Source organism: Sparus aurata, chromosome 21 (genome assembly GCF_900880675.1).
Source record: "Sparus aurata chromosome 21, fSpaAur1.1, whole genome shotgun sequence".
NCBI classification, from domain to species: Eukaryota; Metazoa; Chordata; class Actinopteri; order Spariformes; family Sparidae; genus Sparus; species Sparus aurata.
This window is the reverse complement of record NC_044207.1, coordinates 11,140,657-11,163,478: the sequence shown is the minus strand read 5'-3', so window position 1 is coordinate 11,163,478 and position 22,822 is coordinate 11,140,657. Positions and strand designations below refer to the sequence as shown.

Here is a 22,822-nt window from a genome sequence, read left to right as displayed (position 1 = left end):
TAGTGTGTTATATAGTGTTTGGTGTGGTGTGTTTAGTGAGTAGTGGAGTCGTTCTTTTGTGTTGTGAGTCAAAACAAGGAGGAGACGGCTGAATGTGGAACAGGCAGGAATGAGCTGAGCCCTGAACCTGAGGCATTGCCTACATGTAAATGTAAATAGTTACACATAACTTTGTAAATTTCAAAAACTTATGCACCAATTTAGCAAACAACAATTTATATTTACATTATAACTAATGCAATTGGTTCATTAAACATATTTGTGGTTTTCACAGTAAAAAATCTAACTTTTTCCTACTCTGATTTTATGTTATTTTGTGATTTTAGGTCCATAGTGTTAATATAGTACCTTAAAATGAAAAAATAACTGTACAGTCACACATGTGAGTTTGTGCTGAAAATAATGACACCAAACAAGGCAAGGTAAATAGTTTTTAAGGCGAAATATTATGGTATAATCAAAAGTAGTCAAAAACAGCCAATTATATCCCTGACGTCCCACCTTCAAACACAGCCTCATTTGGCCATCAATGAAAAAGCTACTTAACCTCCCACTTTTCTATAGGAATACATTCTTCCTACGGGCAATGCACTAGTATCAATAAAAAGACTTGGAGCAAAAAAAAGAAAGAAACGGCTTCACTTTCATCAATCCCTCAATAAAAAAACAAAAGGAAACTGGCCAACTGGTTTTCATACTGCCGGTTGTGATAAGAGGGCCAAACCATGAACAAGGGAGGTGGGGGGGATATTACTATTAAGTTTCCATCAAAGCCAAAGACCAGATGTCCCCTGCTAGTGAGTTGGCACAGCTCTGAACGGTCCAGGTGGCCAGGGCGAACTGGTTGCAGAACAGGTCGGCGTCTGCCACGGGGTCGTCGGCCTTGAGGGCGTCGAGGTGGCTGGACAGAGCTTTGAGAGTGTGAGGCCCCGAACCCAGCAGGATGTGACGGAAAGGACTCTCTCTGGGGGACACGTAGGGAGACAGGAAGTTTCTTTCCACCTGAAGAAACAAGAAGATGATGGAAAGAAGTAAATTTGCCATCTGTTTTTCTTTGATGATTCAGATAAAGGGAGTTTTTTCTTTGACTAACTCTGGATTAAAAAAGCTGAGATATGTCCAGGTGCCCTGCGGTACTTCATACATTGCAACCTGCTGTTAATTTAAAAAGCCAGAAAAGCTACTATAAGTGCATTCTGATGAGACTGAACACAGCTTTGGTAATATGATCATATTGTCTTTTATAGATTAAAAAAACACGGACGTTTGTAACTTGTTCATTGAACTTTTGAGTTGTAATCTTAATTCAAGCATATGTTGTAAAAGCTAAAATAAAACTGGATTTGTATTCAGTACATTCCAACCAAAGTCCTGACTTGATGATCATTTATTTTGATCTCCAGTTGCGTTTCATATTGCATAAAGAACACCAGTTTGGCAAACATTATGCTGGAGTGAGCAACGGAAAACAGAAGAATCAAGAACTATTTTGAAATAAGAATCAGTGGTGAATCAAGTCACCCAACACCCAAGAATTGCTTTTAATCTAGAGACTGCTTAAGATTTATACTGCTACAATTCTGGGATGCTTAGAGTTCAACTGGAGTGTAGAACCACAGAATGTGCATCAATTAATCATCTCAAAGATGTGCAAAGTTGAGGTGGACTTACAGCCATGATGCGGTCATTAATGATGCGGCACATCTCGATGTCGTCCAGGTTGCTGTTTGTAACGTCTTCCGCCAGTTGGTGAGCAGCACGGCCGTACGTGCCCATGGCCGAGATAAACCACTGCATAGTCAGGTCCTTGGGAAGCAGCTGGGGCTGCATCTGGAAGCATAAATAGCATCCATGGGGGTCAGTAAGTGTTCTGGATAACAACTCATCTAAGAACATCTGGGTTACAAACTGGACAAAAACATGGACAAAATCTATTGAACACTGTCGTATATCGACTTCTCTTTTCTTGGTTGGTCCAAAAGATTTCAGAGATCAAAAAATCACCAGGAGTCTTCAAGGCTGAGAGCAATATAACTTTATTTGCTGGCAAAAAAGAGCAAGATCAGACACAGACAAAATCTGTGAAAAAAACAAACAAAATGACCCAAGATTCAAAGTCCTGAGCACCCTATTTTTAAACACAAAAAAACTGGGAGTGTCCTCTCGGACGCCATGGTCTCAACCACTCCCTATTTTTTATTTCTGCTGACACTGCTATTTCACTATGGAAAATTCCCATATTTCTATGGAAAATCTATTGCAACTACGCAACGACTGGCGTACGTGCAGAACTGCATGTCGACCAGTTGCTCTTTGCCTCGCTTTGGGTTTTTTTAAGTAGGTGCTCTCCCTGTGTCCCTATCGCTGGCTCTTACAAACTCAGGCCTTCAGGCTTTCTGATAACACAGTCCCCATCTTGATGCATCTCAGTATAACTGATCACTCTTTGCACTGTATTTTCAAACTTAATAAAAGTGTTACATGTTTGGTTATCTCTCTATAAAAGCAAATAACCTCTGTCTGTCTTTCTGTGTGTGTGTGTGTGTGTGTGTATTCCTCAAATATCTCTGCGGATCAGGATCAGACTGACCTGAGAGTTTCAACATGGCTGCTGCGTGGTTCAAGGGTGTGCAACTAAGCATTTGTTTGGACTGCAATGATACCGTGAATAAATTATTTCATAAATGCTTTGCAAATTCCACGAGCATGTCCACCGGAGCCACTACAGTCACGTGCGCACCAGAGCCAATCACTGCACACCGTGGCCACGCGCGCACCAGAGCCAATCACTGCAGAGCCCACCGCGACCCCCCACCTTAAGAAACAAGCAGATTTGTACCTGCAGCGGTGCGAGCTGGACCGGGATTTTGCCAGCGGTTCGGTCCCGTTCTGTTCTGTTCTGTGCATCTAAACTGACTGTTGTGGATTAATGAGATCAAACGAGTCCGGACTGAGTCTGTTCGGGTCTGAGGAGATCCGGAGACGCGCGGACAACAAAGTGGAATCGGAATCTGTGGATGTTCGTGTGTAGCTAGCTGCTAGCTAGCGGCTAGCTTCTAGCCGCTAGCTACACGGCCCACCTCCCGAGTCGACGGACTGGAAGCATCGGCACGTCCAAAACCGGACCTAGAGTAAATAATGTCCGCCACGCTTTTTCGCGAACATTGCCGTCACGTTTGCTTTGTGTCTGGTGCAGGAAGAAACGGTAAAAACGGGCTTTTGTCACGAAAGTGTCCAAGCAGCAAGTTTGGTTGTTGAGGAACAGGAAGTTGTGGGAGGGACCTGGGCGGATGATTGACATGCAACGACGGTTGGTGTGTGTGTGAGTTGAGAGATTTGTGACATTTAGCGTGTTTGGAGTGTGTAGTTAGTGTGTTATGTAGTGTTTGGTGTAGTGTGTTTAGTGAGTAGTGGAGTCGTTTTTTTGTTTAATGAGTCAGAATAATGAGGAGAAGCTGAATGTGGAGCAGGCGATGCAGCTCTTCATTCAGCTGGAAGGAGCACAGGCAGACCTGAGTATTGCCTGCATTTAAATGTAAATAGTTACATATATTTTTGTAAATTTTTTAAATGTATGCACACATTTAGATAAACAACAATTTATATTTGCATTATAAGTAAAAAAAAAAAAAAAAAAAGGTTTGTTAAACATATTTGTAGTTTTCACAGTAAAAAAATCTAACTTTTTCTAAACAGTAAAGAGCTTTTAAGATGAAATATAATGGCAAAATCAAAAATAGTCAAAAACAGCCAATTATACCCTGGAATATCAGATTTCACAACAAACCTAAATATCCCTGACGTCCCACCTTCAAACACAGCCTTATTTGGCCATCCATGAAAAAGCTACTTAACCTCCCACTTTTCTATAGGAATACATTTTTCTTACGGGCACTGCACTAGTATGGCTTAATTCTTGGAATTCACATCATCTGACTACAGCAGCTTTAATCAGTAGATGCACTTTTCAGTCAGTTGGTGCCCAGTAGTATGTTTCAGCAACTCTTATTCAACACTTTATTACCCTTCATTTCTTACTTTTACCATTATAACAGTTATTATCAGTCACCATTAGTCACTATTTACTAACCGTGGTTATTTTATACTGACCACTATCTACTTGCTATGGTTATTTTACACAACAACACCGGTGAGCTGCTACTTTAAAAAGCCAGAAGATCAACCGAGAGTTTATTCATATGTTGATTCTTTATTTCTATTCAGACAGACAGGTCATGAACATGCAGACTCCGAGGCAACAAACCTAACACTGCCACAGTCTGAGTCAGCATGAGCAATACTGGAACTCACCCTCCTCACGTCCTTCAGTCTCTTGTTGATCCGGAACACGTGAGTACGGATCATGTCGTTGTACCTCGTCAGGTTCATCCCCAGCACGTGATGGTGGACCAGCCTCAGTGCTATGTGACCTGTGAATTGGGATGCTATTTCAGCCAGCCGCGTTACATCACCAGACGTGAGTGATTTCAGCCTGTCCGGCGTGTCCAGCATTGTGCCAAAGAATGGGTACTCCTGAGAAGGAAACCCACGGTGTGTTAGGAATGATTTGTCCCAGGATGAAACAAGCTTTAATGGCTCGATGTACATTATTGTCCTGGGTTCTGATAACTGGCTGAAAAAGACATTTATTTTACTGAAAATACAAGAAGATTACTTACTGAATTACCAGGGGTGAACCTAAAGGAGACTGAGGGGATGCCAGAGAAGGCGAGGAAAGGATATGCAGCGTTATCCATCTTCAGATCCTCATATCTGGAAAACAAACGCATAAAAGATAGAGCTTTAGACGACAAGATTAGGTTGTGAGCTTTCACCCAACATGAAAGTGACAGCTATCCTATACATTCCAGCTGTGGCTGGAATACTGGGGAGAAAAACTTTGTTGTCATGGTGACGTATGAACACAGACTAGTCACAGCCCAGTCAGACTTACACATTTGATTCCCAGCTGTCCCTACCACTTCCAAACTGAGTAAAGAGAGACACAGCCTTGTTGAGGGTGCTCACCTAAGGAGAAGACAATTGTATATGTACGTTACACTGTAACTTTCACAAACAAAGCATTATACTTTATTTCTCATGACAACACTGCAGGTTTGTATTAAATGTGCTCTAAAGTCTGACTGACTGACTGACTGACTGACTGACAGCCCCCCGGCTGTTGATTTACCTTCTTCAGAGCGCCCTCGATCAGGCTATGCATCAACGGACTGGCTGCAACTTTAAACCCATTTCGACCTGCATAAGAAGATTTCTATGGAGTTATTGTGGAGAATCAAATGATGCCATATCAAGGAATTAGTTGTTGTGCTGACCTACTGCTTGTTTACAGAGATGTCACTAATATTTTAGCTAACATGATGCACAGGATTTCTTACAATTATAAAGACTTTTTCACATTTTATTTTTTGTTTTGGTTGTGTGGGTTAATTTTCAGTTTGGGTTTTTAAGGATATTCTAATATTTGTTTCAAATCAGGGCTCAACTATTTTAACTGCCCAGAGTGGGTAGAATGAAATGTTAGGCGAGAAATTTAGCAACTCACACAAAGAAACTTAGCCATCTTGCTTGCGTCTCATATCTGTTTAGATTTGCACATGTGCAGTACCAAGCAGCACTTGAAAATGGCAGCAGGTTAAGATATTTATTTTATATTTTCTTTTATATTTTTTTCCTTTTACTTAGTGAAACAAGTCATAACTAGGTACATTCAGGTCATGACAGGCCTAAACACGTTGAGGTAAGACAAGCAAACTCTGATCAGAGAAAATAGAAGCAGCAAAAAACAAACAAACACTGGCAAAATAATAGCACGGTGTGTTCTATGTAAAATAAAATATTAGTATGTTTACAACAAATACGAAACACAAAGTGGATCGACTTGCGAACTATCTGACTATCAACAATGAAAAGTTCATTGCTCTTTGACATGATGCGATTGCATTGTTATGCTATTATAATATCAATATATCAGTGTCATAAAATGTTCTTAAAGAACAGTGTTATTTTATGTGATCATTTATTGGACAATATGTTGTCCAACATAAAGTAGTGACTAGTGCCTAGTAGGTATAGAAAGTAGTTTAGTTAAATATTTAGGAGACTGATTTAGAGTTTTGCATGAAACCTGAAGTAAATACCTCCAACAACTCCATCCAGGTTGATGTAGGAGAAGGCCTTCATGTTCAGAGAAGTAAGATAACCCTGGATATACGAAAAGATACATTAACAAAATTAAGGAAGAGTGCTGAAACCAATCAAAGTTTGAACAGTCAACATCAACTTCATTGTGCTACTCTTACCTCCAGCCACTCGGTGGCGCCAACACTCCCATATTCTCCAGCGCTCCAGCTGGCAAACACAATGCTTCTCCTTGGTTTGAATCCATCTGACAAAGGGATAATAAATGCATTTTAACAAAAAACAGCATAGAGAAGACTGAGCATATCCTGCAACCACAACCTTTTGCGTCCAATGACTACATGATGACTTCATTATCATTTTAGTCAATTTGTATTCAAAACTACTCATCAGCTGCCACCTTAGACTCACCATTCTTCACCATGTCAGAGATGGACCGGGCCAGCTCCACAAGGATGCTGGTGCCGACAGTGGACGAAGCAAAACCTGGACCCCAAGCATCCCTCTGGGCTCCGATAACCACATATCGATCTAAAATAAAACTCAGATTCACTCATATTCTTTTCACTACGAGTTCCTGATCGCAGTGTTTCTTGTTTAACAAACATTTTGTTGTACCTGCATCCACAAAGCCTTTAATGACCCCGAAGACATTATGTATCTCCTTCTCAACGAGAACGTTGTTGACTTCCAAAGTTATAAGATCGCTCTCGTCTCCCAGTCTGTTGATTCCTCCCCATGTTTGCGGGACATTCTGACCCCCGAGCTGCCTGTGGGATGCAGACAATACGCATCAACACTATGTAAGCCGCTACAAAGCCAACTGTAGACAATCACAGTGCAAGAGGAAGATTTGAAAGTGACAGAAATGGCCAAGTATTTATCATAATCTGCCGTGTGTCAGGTGATCTGCAGTGTCAGTGAGCCTTACCTCAGAATGCTGGTACCCATGGCTGCTGTGATGGTCTGAGCCAAGATTTTTGGCAGGCCTGAAGATTTGACAGGTGGATACTGGGTGTGGTTGAAGGAGGGGAAGCCTGGGGTGTAGGGATCCCCCGAACCCATGTGGACCTATGGGAGACAAACAGGAGGGTAAGATTCAAAGATGTAGTATTACAACATTTGCAGAGGAGCGTTGATTCAACGCTGACATTTGGAAAGTTTTCGTTTTCTTGTGCATTTCCTCCCTGCAGCCTCACCCTCAAACTTCTACATCTGAAATTAACTAAATTATTGTATTTATTTCATTATCAGTTTAAAGGCTCAGTTGGTAGCATAAATGTCAAACACATGTTCTTACTCATGAAACATTTGCAAAGTTTTTTATCTAATATGTGGACCTGCATTGTTTAACACTATGGTTTAAACAGCTCGCAGTCTTCCTCTTTCCTTATCTTTGCTGTCGCACTGCTACATTCTCCACAGCAGACAGAAAAACGTGAAACTATCTGCAGGAATTTGTTTTCCGTCATGCTCCTATGCAGGCAGGCGAGCATGCATCAAGTTGTTTGATGCATTTAAAAAAGAAGCAATATGAAGTTTAAAAACAAAATCAACAGATTATGAAGACAGATAATTAATACATTTTCTCAAAGATGTATTTGTGTTGCAGCGATATCTACTGAAGTTAGCATGCTAACCAGCTAGGCTTGTGCTAGAAAACCTTGGTCCAAAGCTCCTGATCAAGGGGCCCAAACACCATCACTCCACTGGAAGTTCAGCTAGCTGCCCTGCTAAATAAGCTAACTAGGTAACAGCAATACAGTTAGCAGTTATTCTGGTGATATGCTGCACCTGTTTGTTGGCAGTATAAATTCAACAGGTAGCCATTCTGACATACTGCACCTTTAATAATAGGGTTGAGCAAGTCTTCATCTGAAACAAATATCAGGTACATATAATGTACTTTTTACAAAGATGAAATGAGAGGTCTCACAGCCTGAGGAATGAAGCTGCCCTGTAGTCTGGAGGTACAGTACAGCACTGAAACAAAGTTTACTGTGTTTCACCACAGTCATCTTTTTTCTAGAGGAGAACAAAGAATCAATAAAAGATGAAAGTCTCTCAGCTTTAAATATTTGTGATCAAAAACATTAATCTGAAACTGTATTTTCAGGCTGTTTGGGGAATAGTTTTCTCATAATTAATCGATATAGCAACTTCTGATCAAACCATATCGGGCTCAAATTAACACCTTTCAGTTAGCCCCCATTTCTGGCTTAAGACCATTTCGAGTGTGGATACAGATAATTCTGTTGGTTGAACAGCTCATTCATCTCTATCTAATATCATCAGTACACTGCACAAACTAAATGTGTTCCAGCATTATTCCTCTAAACATTCCACACTCACATGTCCAAAAAGCTCAGTGGTGTCTCCAATAGGGTAATCAGTGGGGTCTGGGTAGATCAACACAGCAGCAGCATTCATTTTGGCAGCATTGGCTACCTGTAAGAGAAAAAAAAGTCAGGGAAATCACTTCTCAATTACTGTTAATAACAAAATACTTTATAAGAAGTCACATACGTTACAAAAACTGTAACAGTAATATTAAAGTTATGCTGGGATCCTTACTGAAACCACCTACCTTCTCAGCAAAGCTGATTTTACCAGCTCTGACCAGCAGGACTCTGCCAGTCAGGTTGATATTCTTGTCCCGCAGCAATATGAAGTCACTTTCCTGCCCGTAGTATGCATACAAGACAGTACCGTTCACTTTTCCAGTTGCACTGTAGGACAGGAATCCTGTAGGACGCTGCTCAGTCCCCTTGAAAACAAATTTGTTGTAGCCAGAAGCCGGGGGGTCCTGAACCTTCACAAAGAGCTCATCACTCCAGGTGTCCATGCCGTACGTTTTAAACTTGGTGATCACTTTGATAGCCAGAGCTTTATCACCCGGTGAACCAGCTCGATGGTCAGCACTGGTAAACTCACTACAGTAGAGGAAAATAAGCCGTGAAGAGGAAAAAAAAGGGAAGCAGGACAAATTGACTAACTTTGCAATAAAAAAAAAACACACTATTTTCCAAGAATATCATTTTGGTAAGAAATGCCTTACTGCAGATTCTGTGGGGGGTTTATACTGACCTCAACACGGATTCAAATTTGGATGGAGAGATTTTATCAGCGAAGAGCTTCTTCACATCGTCCCAGTCCATGAGGGGGGCAGCGCCTGTCTCATGGACAGGAGGTTCTTGAAAAGCGCTCACGGAGGGTGCACATGTTGGAGCCACATCCTTTTTGCGATGAACCAGGAAGCCAATCGAGTAACCTGAAATCAGCAGTGGTTTTAAACAAGGAATAACCAGACACATACAGGAACAATTGCACTTACAGCGAGGTAGAGAGGACACATCCAAGGCCTAAAAGGCATCCAGTTACAGCTTGAACCACACAATCAGCAATTTAAAATTCTGTATCATCAAGAGACAAAGACTGTGCCGTGCAGTATGCACACCTTACACCACCTGAGATACTTCTACTACTAAGCCTGGCGTAGTAGAAAAGCATTATCCTGGTTGAGCTGTAACTAATTTCTAGATTACGTCTGAGGTAGGTGGGGAAAGATGTACTGTCTAATGGAACGCCCACCAATACAGATTAAGAAGTAGTGGTCTGATGAGTGACCCCTGAGGATCTCCTCATATTTTAGAGTGCATCAAACTTTATACAAAGCCAGCTTTTCCATTCCACAACCCCGTCTTACCGATGATGAAGAACAGGAGGGTGGCGGCTGCCATGAGGCAGAGGTTCTTTGAGGTGCGTCCGAGCTTCTGAGCCACGTAGGGTTTAGGGTTGGAGTTGTGACTGCCATTTCCTCCAACCTCCTCATCCATGTCGGACGACAGCTTCATCTCCACCTGGCCTTTATCACCTTCCATGTTCTGGGTCAGGTTGAAAAAAGTGTAGGAGTGTGGCTCCCCGTTAAATTGTAATAACATAACAATCAGGAAACGAAAAGGATCATTCTTTTAGTTAAGAACATACATTTTTGACACCTATTAATGCAGGGCATAAAATTGAATCTAATAGAGTATTTTTGTAAAATTATGACTTGCTTGAGATTACACAGAATAAGAAATTATGGATGTGAACATTGATTTTTAAATGTTCCAACATCAGCAGTACATTTTTTGTGCCACTTTTTATTAAGCCATACTTTAAATTAGTGGATGTGTAAATTAAAGCCAAAGAGTTTACAACTGGCAAATGGACTACGGTTTCTAACAAAGTACACAATCTAGAAGGGCACAGCCTCGTCGTATGCCGATATGATCACGTTCATATAAATAAATAATATGCATTAAACAAGAATGTGAATAAGTGTATAATTAAATGAACTTACAACAGTCGCTTTCTGAGAGCTGCCTTTATCTTAGTTAATTGTGGGGATTTGGGCAGGAAGTCTGACACACTCACACACCCTGCAGGGTCACATGATGTCTCATGATCACATGACTGAAATCAGGAAGTGATAATTGTTTTTTCTTTTTTTTGGCCTTATTGATAGTACAGCTGAAGATATGACAAGAAACAGGGAGAGAGAGAGGGGGAGTGACACGCAGCAAAGGGACCCAGGCCGGGAGTAGAACCCAGGTCCATTGCAGGGCTTCGGCACATGGGATGTGCGCTCTACCCACTGAGCTACACGGCGCCCCGGAAGTGATAAATGTTTGGGAGATGCCACTCAGTCTCTCTTTGTTCTTCCAGCTAACTCTGCACAGCTGAGCTGGGTTCGCCTCACATGCAGGTATGGGGGGTCATTTAGGTATATGTCGGTTCAGTTGCTAAAACATAGGTTTAATACTTATTTATTCCATTTTATCAGGATAATCTAGTGTGTTTGCTCCTTGCGGAGAACACAGACCACTGCATGGCCTTTTCATATTGACGGGATCATCACATTGTGACTCCAGCTGTGGAGATATGCTGCACTTGGAATGTTCAACTACACCTGCATAGTTACTGCAATGTGGGACAATTGAGAATACCTGCCAAGTAGGCCTATATTTATTGATTATGTTAAAGGTTGAATATGCTGTGGTGTTAAACTAGGCTGGCAACTAATGTGTTTTATTTCTCTCTTAGAGAAAGGACCAGGCCAGCCACTGTTTTGTTGTTAAATCATAGGTCTTTGTGAATTCAACTTGTTTTGGTTCTTTTTCTTTCTTTTGTCTTTGTGTGTTTCTGGGGCCAATTGTCAGTTGTAATTCTGAGTGAATTAATTTAAATGCGCTGATGCTGGTTGTTCTCCTCTCTTACATGTGCTCTCTTCTTAGGCTGTCTCTGTATAAGGCCGGATTCGCACGGGTGTACTGCTCCTCTCCTCGGGGTGACCACACAGGTAAGACACTGTAGTGGTGTGTAGTATACCTATAACCGCAACAGGGTGTGATATACTGTAGTGGTGTATTGATATTTTATGTGTTTAGTGTTTGCTGTGTTGCATGTGTGTCCCGGTGTTGGGTTTGCTGTCTCTTGTTTCCGGTCTCTCCAGGGGCCTCTTAAGGAAGAGTGATCTTTGCTCGTGCCAGTCCGACCTTTTCCTGAGTGAGGAGTTCCAACCAGTTATCTTTTAAAACATTCTATTCATGACATCCCAGACTTATTGCTTTTATACTGAATGTTTGGTATTTATACTAATTGTAATAAATGTGTTACTTTTTTATACATATTTGCCTCATTGTCAACTGTCCCTGTTGCGGGGAAGATAACAGATAGCCACACTACAAAAACTGAGGGGTCCCCTCTGCCCACCATCAGGGGGTGGCGTTGTCAGACAGTTACGTGGTTGTGCTGCTTGCCAGGCACCAGATAAATATTAAGCACTGAGTGTATGATATGTGTGCAAGAAATATCTAGAAGTCAAGAATGCTCTGGCCTCATGAGATAGGATGTCATATGTACCCTGTACGACCACCAGGCCCAAAAAGGTATGGATGACGACATAGTGACATCTGCTCTGAGTTTATATCTCTCACGATCTTTGCAAACTACGCAGTCCAGAGCTGCTGTAGATATGTCGAGTGAACAGATCTCCGACAGACCAAAGCTGAATGTCCGTGTAAACTCGTAGGAGAGCAGACTTATTGTAGTAGATTTAGTGTCTTCTATTCCTCACTAGGCCAGAGGGTGAGGAGCTCTGCAGTATCTTTTTGCTGTTAAACGGATAACCATGTATGGTGATCTGAACATTGGGGAGACTCGACATGATTAACATGGCATCTCATCGTGCAGACAGATGTGCTGTTATTTTGTCCCTACATGATTGTGTTTTATAAACTACTTCAATGCAATTCATCTAAAAAAAATCAGCACAGAACATCCAGATGCTGATATAATATCTTATGCAGCAGTCATCGCTCCATTGTGACAAAGATGTTTGCTTGGAGAGTAATAGAGGTCAGAGGTTGTAACTGCATGGATATCATTGCAGAAAGGGATGTTTACAGGACAAGTGACTAAATGACTTATTTTCCATATGAGCCTTTCATTTAGTGTACAGAATACAACAACCCTCCACGTCTATTTTCATTTATAATGTAAAGTCATGTCATTCTAGAGGCGGAGAACAGATGCAGATACTGTGAAATAATAATCATACCAGGACTCAGCAGCTGTGACGTGATTGTTTATTGCAGCAACAAAAATGTAAAGCTAAAAAAACATGTACAGTTTGAGAAAAAAAAACACATTGTTGTTTTTAAAACAATTTCAAAGGACATTCCTTATCCACATTGTCAGAATTTTGAAACAACCAATTTTGCAGATAATTTCCTTCATCTTCATCCAATCAGTAAAGACACATTTTTTGCAAGTTCTCTGCAAGATGCCAATATCAGAAAACCAACTTCTATTTCCTGCCTCAGTATAACCCAATAGATCAGGTCAATCACTCAGGCAAGGTACGCCTGACCGCTTACCAATCTAAAATTAATGTTTTGCCACTGAGGCGTAACACCAGGAGGTTTTCGTACAGAGATATTGAAAACAAGTGACCAGATTAGCTAAGAGAAGTCTACTGTAACATTCGCATTGTAATTTTTTAAATCCTTTGTTTTTTTAAATAATGTTCATCTTGTGGTAACTTCTTCTACAGGGTATTGTAGCATTACAGGCTTTTGAACCAGTAACTTTAGATTCTAACAGATCAGAAACATCAAAACTAAAAACAAGCCAAATACACATCAACTGAAACCTCTTTCAGCACTGTACTGCACATACAAACTCAGCTCTATGAAGCACTCATGAAACAAAAAAGGCACAAGGAAATCTCTTTAAGAATGAATGAACACATCGAAATAGAAAGCAGCATGTACTTTCATTAAAACATTTTGCAGAGTGGTGGTCTTCACTGGAAATCCTGGTCAATGCTGCTGTAACCAGTGGTCCCAAACATGTTTGTGACTTTTTTTCTTCTTTTAAAAGCAAAAGACTGCCAACATCAGTTCCATATGAAGCCCAAAGAAAAGATAACACATTATCAGCGTTTGATTAAAATGACACAAACAGCTCAAAAGAAACCCAGACCTGCAGCCTCTTAGCCTCACTTCTCAGAGCAGATGTTAAAGCTCATCCCTGTCATTCAGACGTCTGCAGGCCTCAGAGGAAACTGCAGAGGACATATCAGCATGGAAACATCATAAAAGGGTCCAAAAGACGCAGACAACATGTGCATGGTGCAGCGATGTACTGTATATTTACACATTATGGGAAACACTGTTCCCGATAATAAAAACAACCACTCCTACAGTGTAATATGGAGGGCACTGCCTCCGATACGGACACACACTGGTAGGCAAAAACTACCTTCTTCTTGTTTCACATTATGGAAGACACTGCTCCCAATAATGGCTTCAGGACGAGACGTGTGCATGGACCAAGGGAGCGATGCTGACACAAGTGTTCTGGGAACATTATCCAGGGTGTGATATGTGTAATGGTCTTCACTCAAAGACCAATCCAGTGTCAGTTAAGTTTTTTTTTGCTTTTGTTAATTACCACAGCGAACTGGTTTTCATACTGCCGGTTGTGATTAGAGGGCCAAACCATGATCAAGGGAGGTGGGGGGGATATTACTATTAAGTTTCCATCAAAGCCAAAGACCAGATGTCCCCTGCTAGTGAGTTGGCACAGCTCTGAACTGTCCAGGTGGCCAGGGCGAACTGGTTGCGGAACAGGTCGGCGTCTGCCCCGGGGTTGCCGGCCTTGAGGGCGTCGAGGTGGCTGGACAGAGCTTTGAGAGTGTGAGGCCCCGAACCCAGCAGGATGTGACGGAAAGGACTCTCTCTGGGGGACACGTAGGGAGACAGGAAGTTCCTTTCCACCTGAAGAAACAAGAAGATGATGGAAAGAAGTAAATTTGCCATCTGTTTTTCTTTGATGATTCAGATAAAGGGAGTTTTTTTATTTTTTTATCTAAAAAATATGAGATATGTCCAGGTGCCCTGTGGTACTTCATAAAGCGCTACCTGTTAATTAAAAAAGCCAGAAAAGCTACTTTACACTCAAGAATTGCATTTAATCTAGAGACTGCTTAAGATTTATACCGCTACAATTCTGGGTTCTGAGTTCTGAGTTCAACTGGAGTGTAGAACCACAGAATGTGCATCAATTAATCATCTCAAAGATGTGCAAAGTTGAGGTGGTCTTACAGCCATGATGCGGTCATTAATGATGCGGCACATCTCGATGTCGTCCAGGTTGCTGTTCATAACATCTTCCGCCAGTTGGTGAGCAGCGCGGTCGTACGCGCCGGAGGCCGAGAAAAACCACTGCATAGTCAGGTCCTTGGGAAGCAGCTGGGGCTGCATCTGGAAGCATAAATAGCATCCATGGGGGTCAGTAAGTGTTCTGGATAACAACTCTTCTAAGAACATCTGGGTTACAAGCTGGACAAAAACATGGACAAAATCTATTGAACACTGGCGTATATCGACTTCTCTTTTCTCGGTTGGTCCAAAAGATTTCAGAGATCAAAACAGTCACCAGGAGTCTTCAAGGCTGAGAGTAATAGAACTTTATTTGCTGGCAAAAAAGAGCAAGATCAGACACAGACAAAATCTGTGAAAAAAAAAACAAATTGACCCAAGATTCAAAGCCCTGAGCACCCTGTTTTTAAACACAAAAAAACTGGGAGTGTCCTTCTCGGACGCCATGGTCTCAACCACTCCCTATTCTTCTTTATTTCTGCTGACACTGCTATTTCACAATGGAAAATCTATTGCAACTACGCAACGACTGGCGTACGTGCAGAACTGCATGTCGACCAGTTGCTCTTTGTCTCGCTTTGTTTTTTTAAGTAGGTGCTCTCCCTGTGTCCCTATCGCTGGCTCTTACAAACTCAGGCCTTAAGGCTTTCTGATAACACAGTCCCCTTCTTGATGCATCTCAGTATAACTGATCACTCTTTGCACTGTATTTTCAAACTTAATAAAAGTGTTACATATTTGGTTATATGACTTAATTCTTGGATTTGTGGTTACATTTTCACAATTCACATCATCTGACTACAGCAGCTTTAATCAGTAGATGCACTTTTCAGTCAGTTGGTACCCAGTAGTATGTTTCAGCAACTCTTATTCAACACTTTATTACCCTTCATTTCTTACTTTTACCATTATAACAGTTATTATCAGTCACCATTAGTCACTATTTACTAACCGTGGTTATTTTATACTGACCACTATCTACTTGCTATGGTTATTTTACACTTCAACACCGGTGAGCTGCTACTTTAAAAAGCCAGAAGATCAACCGAGAGTTTATTCATATGTTGATTCTTTATTTCTATTCAGACAGACAGGTCATGAACATGCAGACTCCGAGGCAACAAACCTAACACTGCCACAGTCTGACTCAGCATGAGCAACACTGGAACTCACCCTCCTCACGTCCTTCAGTCTCTTGTTGATCCAGTACACGTGAGTACGGATCATGTCGTTGTACCTCGTCAGGTTCATCCCCAGCAGGTGATTGTGGACCAGCCTCAGTGCTATGTGACCTGCGAATTGGGATGCTATTTCAGCCAGCCGCGTTACATCACCAGACGTGAGTGATTTCAGCCTGTCCGGCGTGTCCAGCATTGTGCCAAAGAATGGGTACTCCTGAGAAGGAAACCCACGGTGTGTTAGGAATGATTTGTCCCAGGATGAAACAAGCTTTAATGGCTCGATGTACATCGCTGTCCTGGGTTCTGATAACTGGCTGAAAATCGATTTATTTTACTGAAAATACAAGAATATTACTTACTGAACTACCAGAGGTGAACCTAAAGGAGACTGAGGGGATGCCAGAGAAGGCGAGGAAAGGATATGCAGCGTTATCCATCTTCAGATCCTCATATCTGGAAAACAAACGCATAAAAGATAGAGCTTTAGACGACAAGATTAGGTTGTGAGCTTTCACCCAACATGAAAGTGACAGCTATCCTATACATTCCAGCTGTGGCTGGAATACTGGGGAGAAAAACTTGGTTGTCATGTTGACGTATGAACACAGACTAGATGCAACAGCCCAGTCAGACTTACACATTTGATTCCCGGCTGTTCCTTCCAAACTGAGTAAAGAGAGACACAGCCTTGTTGAGGGTGCTCACCTAAGGAGAAGACAATTGTATATGTAAGTTATGCTGTAACCTTCACAAACAAAGCATTATACTTTATTACTCATGACAACACTGCAGGTTTGTATTAAATGTGCTCTAAAGTCTGACTGACTGACTGACTGACTGACTGACAGCCCCCCGGCTGTTGATTTACCTTCTTCAGAGCGCCCTCGATCAGGCTATGCATCAACGGACTGGCTGCAACTTTGAACCCATTTCGACCTGCAAAAGAAGATTTCCATGGAGTTATTATGGAAAATCAAATGATACTATATCAAGGAATTAGTTGTTGTGCTGACCTACTGCTTGTTTACAGAGATGTCGCTAACATTTTAGCTAACATGATGCCTAGGATTCCTTAAATTTAACATTTTATTTATTGTTTTGGTTATGTGGTTTAATTTTGGGTTTGAGTTGTTAAGGATATTCTAATATTTGCGTCACATCAGGACTCAATTATATTAACTGCCCAGAGTGGGTAAAATAAAATGTTGGGTGAGAAATTTAGCATCTCACACAAAGAAACTTAGCCATCTTGCTTGCGTCTCATATCTGTTTAGATTTGCACATGTGCAGTACCAAGCAGCACTTGAAAATGCCAGCAGGTTAAGATATTTATTTTATATTTTCTTTCATATTTTTTCCTTTTACTTAGTGAAACAAGTCATAACTAGGTACATTCAGGTCATGACAGGCTTAAACACGTTGAGGTAAGACAAGCAAACTCTGATCAGAGAAAATAGAAGCAGCAAAAACAAACACTGAGAAAATAATGGTATAATAGCACGGTGTGTTCTGGAAAAACTTTAAGGCAGTACACAGGTGTTAGTATGTAAAATAAAATATTTGTATATTTACAACAAATACTAAACACAAAGTGGATCGACTTGCGAACTATCTGACTATCAACAATGAAAAGTTCATTGCTCTTTGACATGATGCGATTGCATTGTTATGCTATTATAATATCAATATATCAGTGTCATAAAATGTTCTTAAAGGACAGTGTTATTTTATGTGATCATTTATTGGACAATATGTTGTCCAACATAAAGTAGTGACAGGCCTAGTAGGTATAGAAAGTAGTTTAGTTAAATATTTAGGAGACTGATTTAGAGTTTAGCATGAAACCTGAAGTAAATACCTCCAACAACTCCATCCAGGTTGATGTAGGAGAAGGCTTTCATGTTCAGAGAAGTAAGATAACCCTGGATATACAAAAATACACATTAACAAAATTAAGGAAGAGTGCTGAAACCAATCAAAGTTTAAACAGTATAAGGGAGTATCAACTTCATTGTGCTACTCTCACCTCCAGCCACTCGGTGGCGCCAACACTCCCATATTCTCCAGCGCTCCAGCTGGCAAACACAATGCTTCTCCTTGGTTTGAATCCATCTGACAAAGGGATAATAAATGCATTTTAACAAAAAACAGCATAGAGAAGACTGAGCATATCCTGCGACCACAACTTGTTGCGTCCAATGACTACATGATGACTTCATTATCATTTTAGTCAATTTGTATTTAAAACTACTCATCAGCTGCCACCTTAGACTCACCATTCTTCACCATGTCAGAGATGGACCGGGCTAGCTCCACAAGGACGCTGGTGCCGACGGTGGACGAAGCAAAACCTGGACCCCAAGCATCCCTCTGGGCTCCGATAACCACATATCGATCTAAAATAAAACTCAGATTCACTCATATTCTTTTCACTACGAGTTCCTGATCGCAGTGTCTCTTGTTCAACAAACATTTTGTTGTACCTGCATCCACAAAGCCTTTAATGACCCCGAAGACATTATGTATCTCCTTCTCAACGAGAACGTTGTTGACTTCCAAAGTTATAAGATCGCTCTCGTCTCCCAGTCTGTTGATTCCTCCCCATGTTTGCGGGACATTCTGACCCCCGAGCTGCCTGTGGGATGCAGACAATACGCATCAACACTATGTAAGCCGCTACAAAGCCAACTGTAGACAATCACAGTGCAAGAGGAAGATTTGAAAGTGACAGAAATGGCCAAGTATTTATCATAATCTGCCGTGTGTCAGTTGATCTGCAGTGTCAGTGAGCCTTACCTCAGAATGCTGGTACCCATGGCTGCTGTGATGGTCTGAGCCAAGATTTTTGGCAGGCCTGAAGATTTGACAGGTGGATACTGGGTGTGGTTGAAGGAGGGGAAGCCTGGGGTGTAGGGATCCCCCGAACCCATGTGGACCTATGGGAGACACACAGGAGGGTAAGATGTAGTTTTACAACATTTGCAGAGGAGCGTTGATTCAACGCTGACATTTGGAAAGTTTTCGTTTTCTTGTGCATTTCCTCCCTGCAGCCTCACCCTCAAACTTCTACATCTGAAATTAACTAAATTATTGTATTTATTTCATTATCAGTTTAAAGGCTCAGTTGGTAGCATAAATGTCAAACACATGTTCTTACTCATGAAACATTTGCAAAGTTTTTTATTTTATATGTGGACCTGCATTGTTTAACACTATGGTTTAAACAGCTCGCAGTCTTCCTCTTTCCTTATCTTTGCTGTCGCACTGCTACATTCTCCACAGCAGACAGAAAAACGTGAAACTATCTGCAGGAATTTGTTTTCCGTCATGCTCCTATGCAGGCAGGCAAGCATGCATCAAGTTGTTTGATGCATTTAAAAAAGAAGCAATATGAAGTTTAAAAACAAAATCAACAGATTATGAAGACAGATAATTAATACATTTTCTCAAAGATGTATTTGTGTTGCAGTGATATCTACTGAAGTTAACATGCTAACCAGTTAGCCTTGTGCTAGAAAACCTTGGTCCAAAGCTCCTGATCAAGGGGCCCAAACACCATCACTCCACTGGAAGTTCAGCTAGCTGCCCTGCTAAATAAGCTAACTAGGTAACAGCAATACAGTTAGCAGTTATTCTGGTGATATGCTGCACCTGTTTGTTGGCAGTATAAATTCAACAGGTAGTCATTCTGACATACTGCACCTTTAATAGTAGGGTTGAGCAAGTACTCATCTGAAACAAATATCAGGTACATATAATGTACTTTTTACAAAGATGAAATGAGAGGTCTCACAGCCTGAGGAATGAAGCTGCCCTGTAGTCTGGAGGTACAATACGGCACTGAAACAAAGTTTACTGTGTTTCACCACAGTCATCTTTTGTCTAGAGGAGAACAAAGAATCAATAAAAGATGAAAGTCTCTTAGCTTTAAATATTTGTGATCAAAAACATTAATCTGAAACTGTATTTTCAGGCTGTTTGGGAAATAGTTTTCTCATAATTAATCAATATAGCAACTTCTGATCAAACCATATCGGGCTTAAAATAACACCTTCCAGTTAGCCCCCATTTCTGGCTTAAGACCATTTCGAGTGTGGATACAGATAATTCTGTTGGTTGAACAGCTCACTCATCTCTATCTAATATCATCAGTACACTGCACAAACTAAATGTGTTCCAGCATTATTCCTCTAAACATTCCACACTCACATGTCCAAAAAGCTCAGTGGTGTCTCCAATAGGGTAATCGGTGGGGTCTGGGTAGATCAACACAGCAGCAGCATTCATTTGGGCAGCATTGGCTACCTGTAAGAGAAAAAAAAGTCAGGGAAATCACTTCTCAATTACTGTTAATAACAAAATACTTTATAAGACATGACATGACATGAAGTTATGCTGGGATCCTTACTGAAACCACCTACCTTCTCAGCAAAGCTGATTTTACCAGCTCTGACCAGCAGGACTCTGCCAGTCAGGTTTATATTCTTGTCCCGCAGCAATATGAAGTCACTTTCCTGCCCGTAGTATGCATACAAGACAGTACCGTTCACTTTTCCAGTTGCACTGTAGGACAGGAATCCTGTAGGACGCTGCTCAGTCCCCTTGAAAACAAATTTGTTGTAGCCAGAAGCCGGGGGGTCCTGAACCTTCACAAAGAGCTCATCACTCCAGGTGTCCATGCCGTACGTTTTAAACTTGGTGATCACTTTGATAGCCAGAGCTTTATCACCCGGTGAACCAGCTCGATGGTCAGCACTGGTAAACTCACTATGGTAGAGGAAAATAAGCCGTGAAGGGGAAGGAAAAAGGGAAGCAGGACAAATTGACTAACTTTGCAATAAAAATATACACACTATTTTCCAAGAATAGTCATTTTGGTAAGAAATGCCTTACTGCAGATTCTGTGGGGGGTTTATACTGACCTCAACACGGATTCAAATTTGGATGGAGAGATTTTATCAGCAAAGAGCTTCTTCACATCGTCCCAGTCCATGAGGGGGGCAGCGCCTGTCTCATGGACAGGAGGTTCTTGAAAAGCGCTCACGGAGGGTGCACATGTTGGAGCCACTTCCTTCTGGCGATGAACCAGGAAGCCAATCAAGTACCCTGAAATCAGCAGTGGTTTTAAACGAGGAATAACCAGAGGCATACAGGAACAATTGCACTTACAGCGAGGTAGAGAGGACACATCCAAGGACTAAAAGGCATCCAGTTACAGCTTGAACCACACAATCAGCAATTTGAAATTCTGTATCATCAAGAGACAAAGACTGTGCCGTGCAGTATGCACACCTTACACCACCTGAGATACTTCTACTACTATGCCTGGCGTAGTAGAAAAGCATTATCCTGGTTGAGCTGTAACTAATTTCTAGATTACGTCTGAGGTAGGTGGGGAAAGATGTACTGTCTAATGGAACGCCCACCAATACAGATTAAGAAGTAGTGGTCTGATGAGTGACCCCTGAGGATCTCCTCATATTTTAGAGTGCATCAAACTTAATACAAAGCCAGCTTTTCCATTCCACAACCCCGTCTTACCGATGATGAAGAACAGGAGGGTGGCGGCTGCCATGAGGCAGAGGTTCTTTTGGGTGCGTCCGAGCTTCTGAGCCACGTAGGGTTTAGGGTTGGAGTTGTGACTGCCATTTCCTCCAACCTCCTCATCCATGTCGGACGACAGCTTCATCTCCACCTGGCCTTTATCACCTTCCATGTTCTGGGTCAGGTTGAAAAAAGTGTAGGAGTGTGGCTCCCCATTAAACTGTAATAACATAACAATCAGGAAACGAAAAGGATCATTCTTTTAGTTAAGAACATACATTTTTGACACCTATTAATGCAGGGCATAAAATTGAATCTAATAAAGTATTTTTGTAAAATTATGACTTGCTTGAGATTACACAGAATAAGAAATTATGGATGTGAACATTGATTTTTAAATGTTCCAACATCAGCAGAACATTTTTTGTGCCACTTTTTATTAAGCCATACTTTAAATTAGTGGATGTTTAAATTAAAGCCAAAGAGTTTACAACTGGCAAATGGACTACGGTTTCTAACAAAGTACACAATCTAGAAGGGCACAGCCTCGTCGTATGCCGATATGATCACGTTCATATTAATAAATACCGTGATATGCAGTAAACAAGAATGTGAAAAAGTGCATAATTAAATGAACTTACAACAGTTGCTTTCTGAGAGCTGCCTTTATCTTAGTTAAATGTGGGGATTTGGGCAGGAAGTCTGACACTCAGTGGCAACACTCACACACCCTACAGGGTCACATGACTGATATCAGGAAGTGATAAATGATTGGGAGATGCCACAGATAGCCACACTACATATAAAGGAAAACTGAGGGGTCCCCTCTGCCCACCATCAGGGCGTGGCGTTGTCAGACAGTTACGTGGTTGTGCTGCTTGCCAGGCACCAGATAAATATTAAGTACTGAGTGTATGATATGTGTGCAAGAAATATCTAGAAGTCAAGAATGCTCTGGCCTCATGAGATAGGATGTCATACGTACCCTGTACGACCGCCAGGCCCGATAAGATATGGATGACGGCATAGTGACATCTGCTCTGAGTTTATATCTCTCACGATCTTTGCAAACTACGCAGTCCAGAGCTGCTGTAGATATGTCGAGTGAACAGATCTCTGACAAACCAAAGCTGAATGTCCATGTAAACTCGTAGGAGAGCAGACTTATTGTAGTAGATTTAGTGTCTTCTATTCCTCACTAGGCCAGAGGGTGAGGAGCTCTGC

General features: G+C 41.4%; 2 protein-coding genes and 1 long non-coding RNA gene across 7 annotated transcripts; 1 reads left to right on the top strand and 2 right to left on the bottom strand.

Moving 5' to 3' along the window:
* Positions 1 to 517: 517 nt before the first annotated feature.
* Positions 518 to 10,603, bottom strand: LOC115573413 (transferrin receptor protein 1-like). Of its 2 annotated transcripts, XM_030404198.1 has the most exons (16): positions 10,508 to 10,603; positions 9,869 to 10,046; positions 9,250 to 9,433; positions 8,750 to 9,095; positions 8,515 to 8,610; positions 7,094 to 7,233; positions 6,781 to 6,932; positions 6,574 to 6,693; positions 6,324 to 6,409; positions 6,162 to 6,225; positions 5,192 to 5,259; positions 4,955 to 5,028; positions 4,680 to 4,773; positions 4,312 to 4,533; positions 1,672 to 1,830; positions 740 to 1,002 (listed from the first exon to the last, which is right to left on the bottom strand). In XM_030404198.1, the coding sequence occupies exons 2-16, from the start codon at positions 10,041 to 10,043 to the stop codon at positions 757 to 759; spliced, it is 2,226 nt and encodes a 741-aa protein (XP_030260058.1). In that variant the 5' UTR covers positions 10,044 to 10,046; positions 10,508 to 10,603; the 3' UTR covers positions 740 to 756. The 2 variants fall into 2 exon arrangements, with proteins under 2 accessions (XP_030260057.1, XP_030260058.1); XM_030404197.1 differs by lacking the exon at positions 10,508 to 10,603 and having other exon boundaries at positions 518 to 1,002; positions 9,869 to 10,118.
* Positions 10,539 to 11,834, top strand: LOC115573415 (uncharacterized). 2 transcript variants are annotated; one of them, XR_003982270.1, is made up of 3 exons: positions 10,543 to 10,912; positions 10,991 to 11,160; positions 11,442 to 11,834. It is a non-coding gene; the product is annotated as an uncharacterized LOC115573415 (long non-coding RNA). The 2 variants fall into 2 exon arrangements; XR_003982269.1 differs by having other exon boundaries at positions 10,539 to 10,912; positions 10,991 to 11,834.
* A 946-nt stretch (positions 11,835 to 12,780) lies between these two features.
* On the bottom strand, positions 12,781 to 22,387 carry LOC115573414 (transferrin receptor protein 1-like). 3 transcript variants are annotated; one of them, XM_030404201.1, is made up of 16 exons: positions 22,240 to 22,387; positions 21,596 to 21,773; positions 20,977 to 21,160; positions 20,476 to 20,821; positions 20,264 to 20,359; positions 18,851 to 18,990; positions 18,538 to 18,689; positions 18,331 to 18,450; positions 18,081 to 18,166; positions 17,913 to 17,976; positions 16,923 to 16,990; positions 16,692 to 16,759; positions 16,414 to 16,507; positions 16,047 to 16,268; positions 14,817 to 14,975; positions 12,781 to 14,489 (listed from the first exon to the last, which is right to left on the bottom strand). In XM_030404201.1, the coding sequence occupies exons 2-16, from the start codon at positions 21,768 to 21,770 to the stop codon at positions 14,244 to 14,246; spliced, it is 2,220 nt and encodes a 739-aa protein (XP_030260061.1). In that variant the 5' UTR covers positions 21,771 to 21,773; positions 22,240 to 22,387; the 3' UTR covers positions 12,781 to 14,243. The 3 variants fall into 3 exon arrangements, with proteins under 3 accessions (XP_030260061.1, XP_030260060.1, XP_030260059.1); XM_030404200.1 differs by having other exon boundaries at positions 21,596 to 21,818; positions 22,240 to 22,377; XM_030404199.1 differs by having other exon boundaries at positions 21,596 to 21,836; positions 22,240 to 22,359.
* Positions 22,388 to 22,822: the final 435 nt, after the last annotated feature.

What these genes read in the sequence shown, in the direction of transcription:
- LOC115573413 (XM_030404197.1), bottom strand. Translation starts at nt 10,103, where the DNA reads ATGTTATTACAATTTAACGGGGAGCCACACTCCTACACTTTTTTCAAC. An exon ending in CCTCCTGTTCTTCATCATCG is followed by an intron (nt 9,434 to 9,868) that starts GTAAGACGGGGT and finishes TGCTGATTTCAG; the next exon opens with GTTACTCGATTGGCTTCCTG. An exon ending in TCGAGGGCGCTCTGAAGAAG is followed by an intron (nt 5,029 to 5,191) that starts GTAAATCAACAG and finishes TCTTCTCCTTAG; the next exon opens with GTGAGCACCCTCAACAAGGC.
- LOC115573414 (XM_030404199.1), bottom strand. Translation starts at nt 21,830, where the DNA reads ATGTTATTACAGTTTAATGGGGAGCCACACTCCTACACTTTTTTCAAC. An exon ending in CTCTGACATGGTGAAGAATG is followed by an intron (nt 18,167 to 18,330) that starts GTGAGTCTAAGG and finishes TCCCTTTGTCAG; the next exon opens with ATGGATTCAAACCAAGGAGA. An exon ending in GCGCCACCGAGTGGCTGGAG is followed by an intron (nt 17,977 to 18,080) that starts GTGAGAGTAGCA and finishes TTGTATATCCAG; the next exon opens with GGTTATCTTACTTCTCTGAA.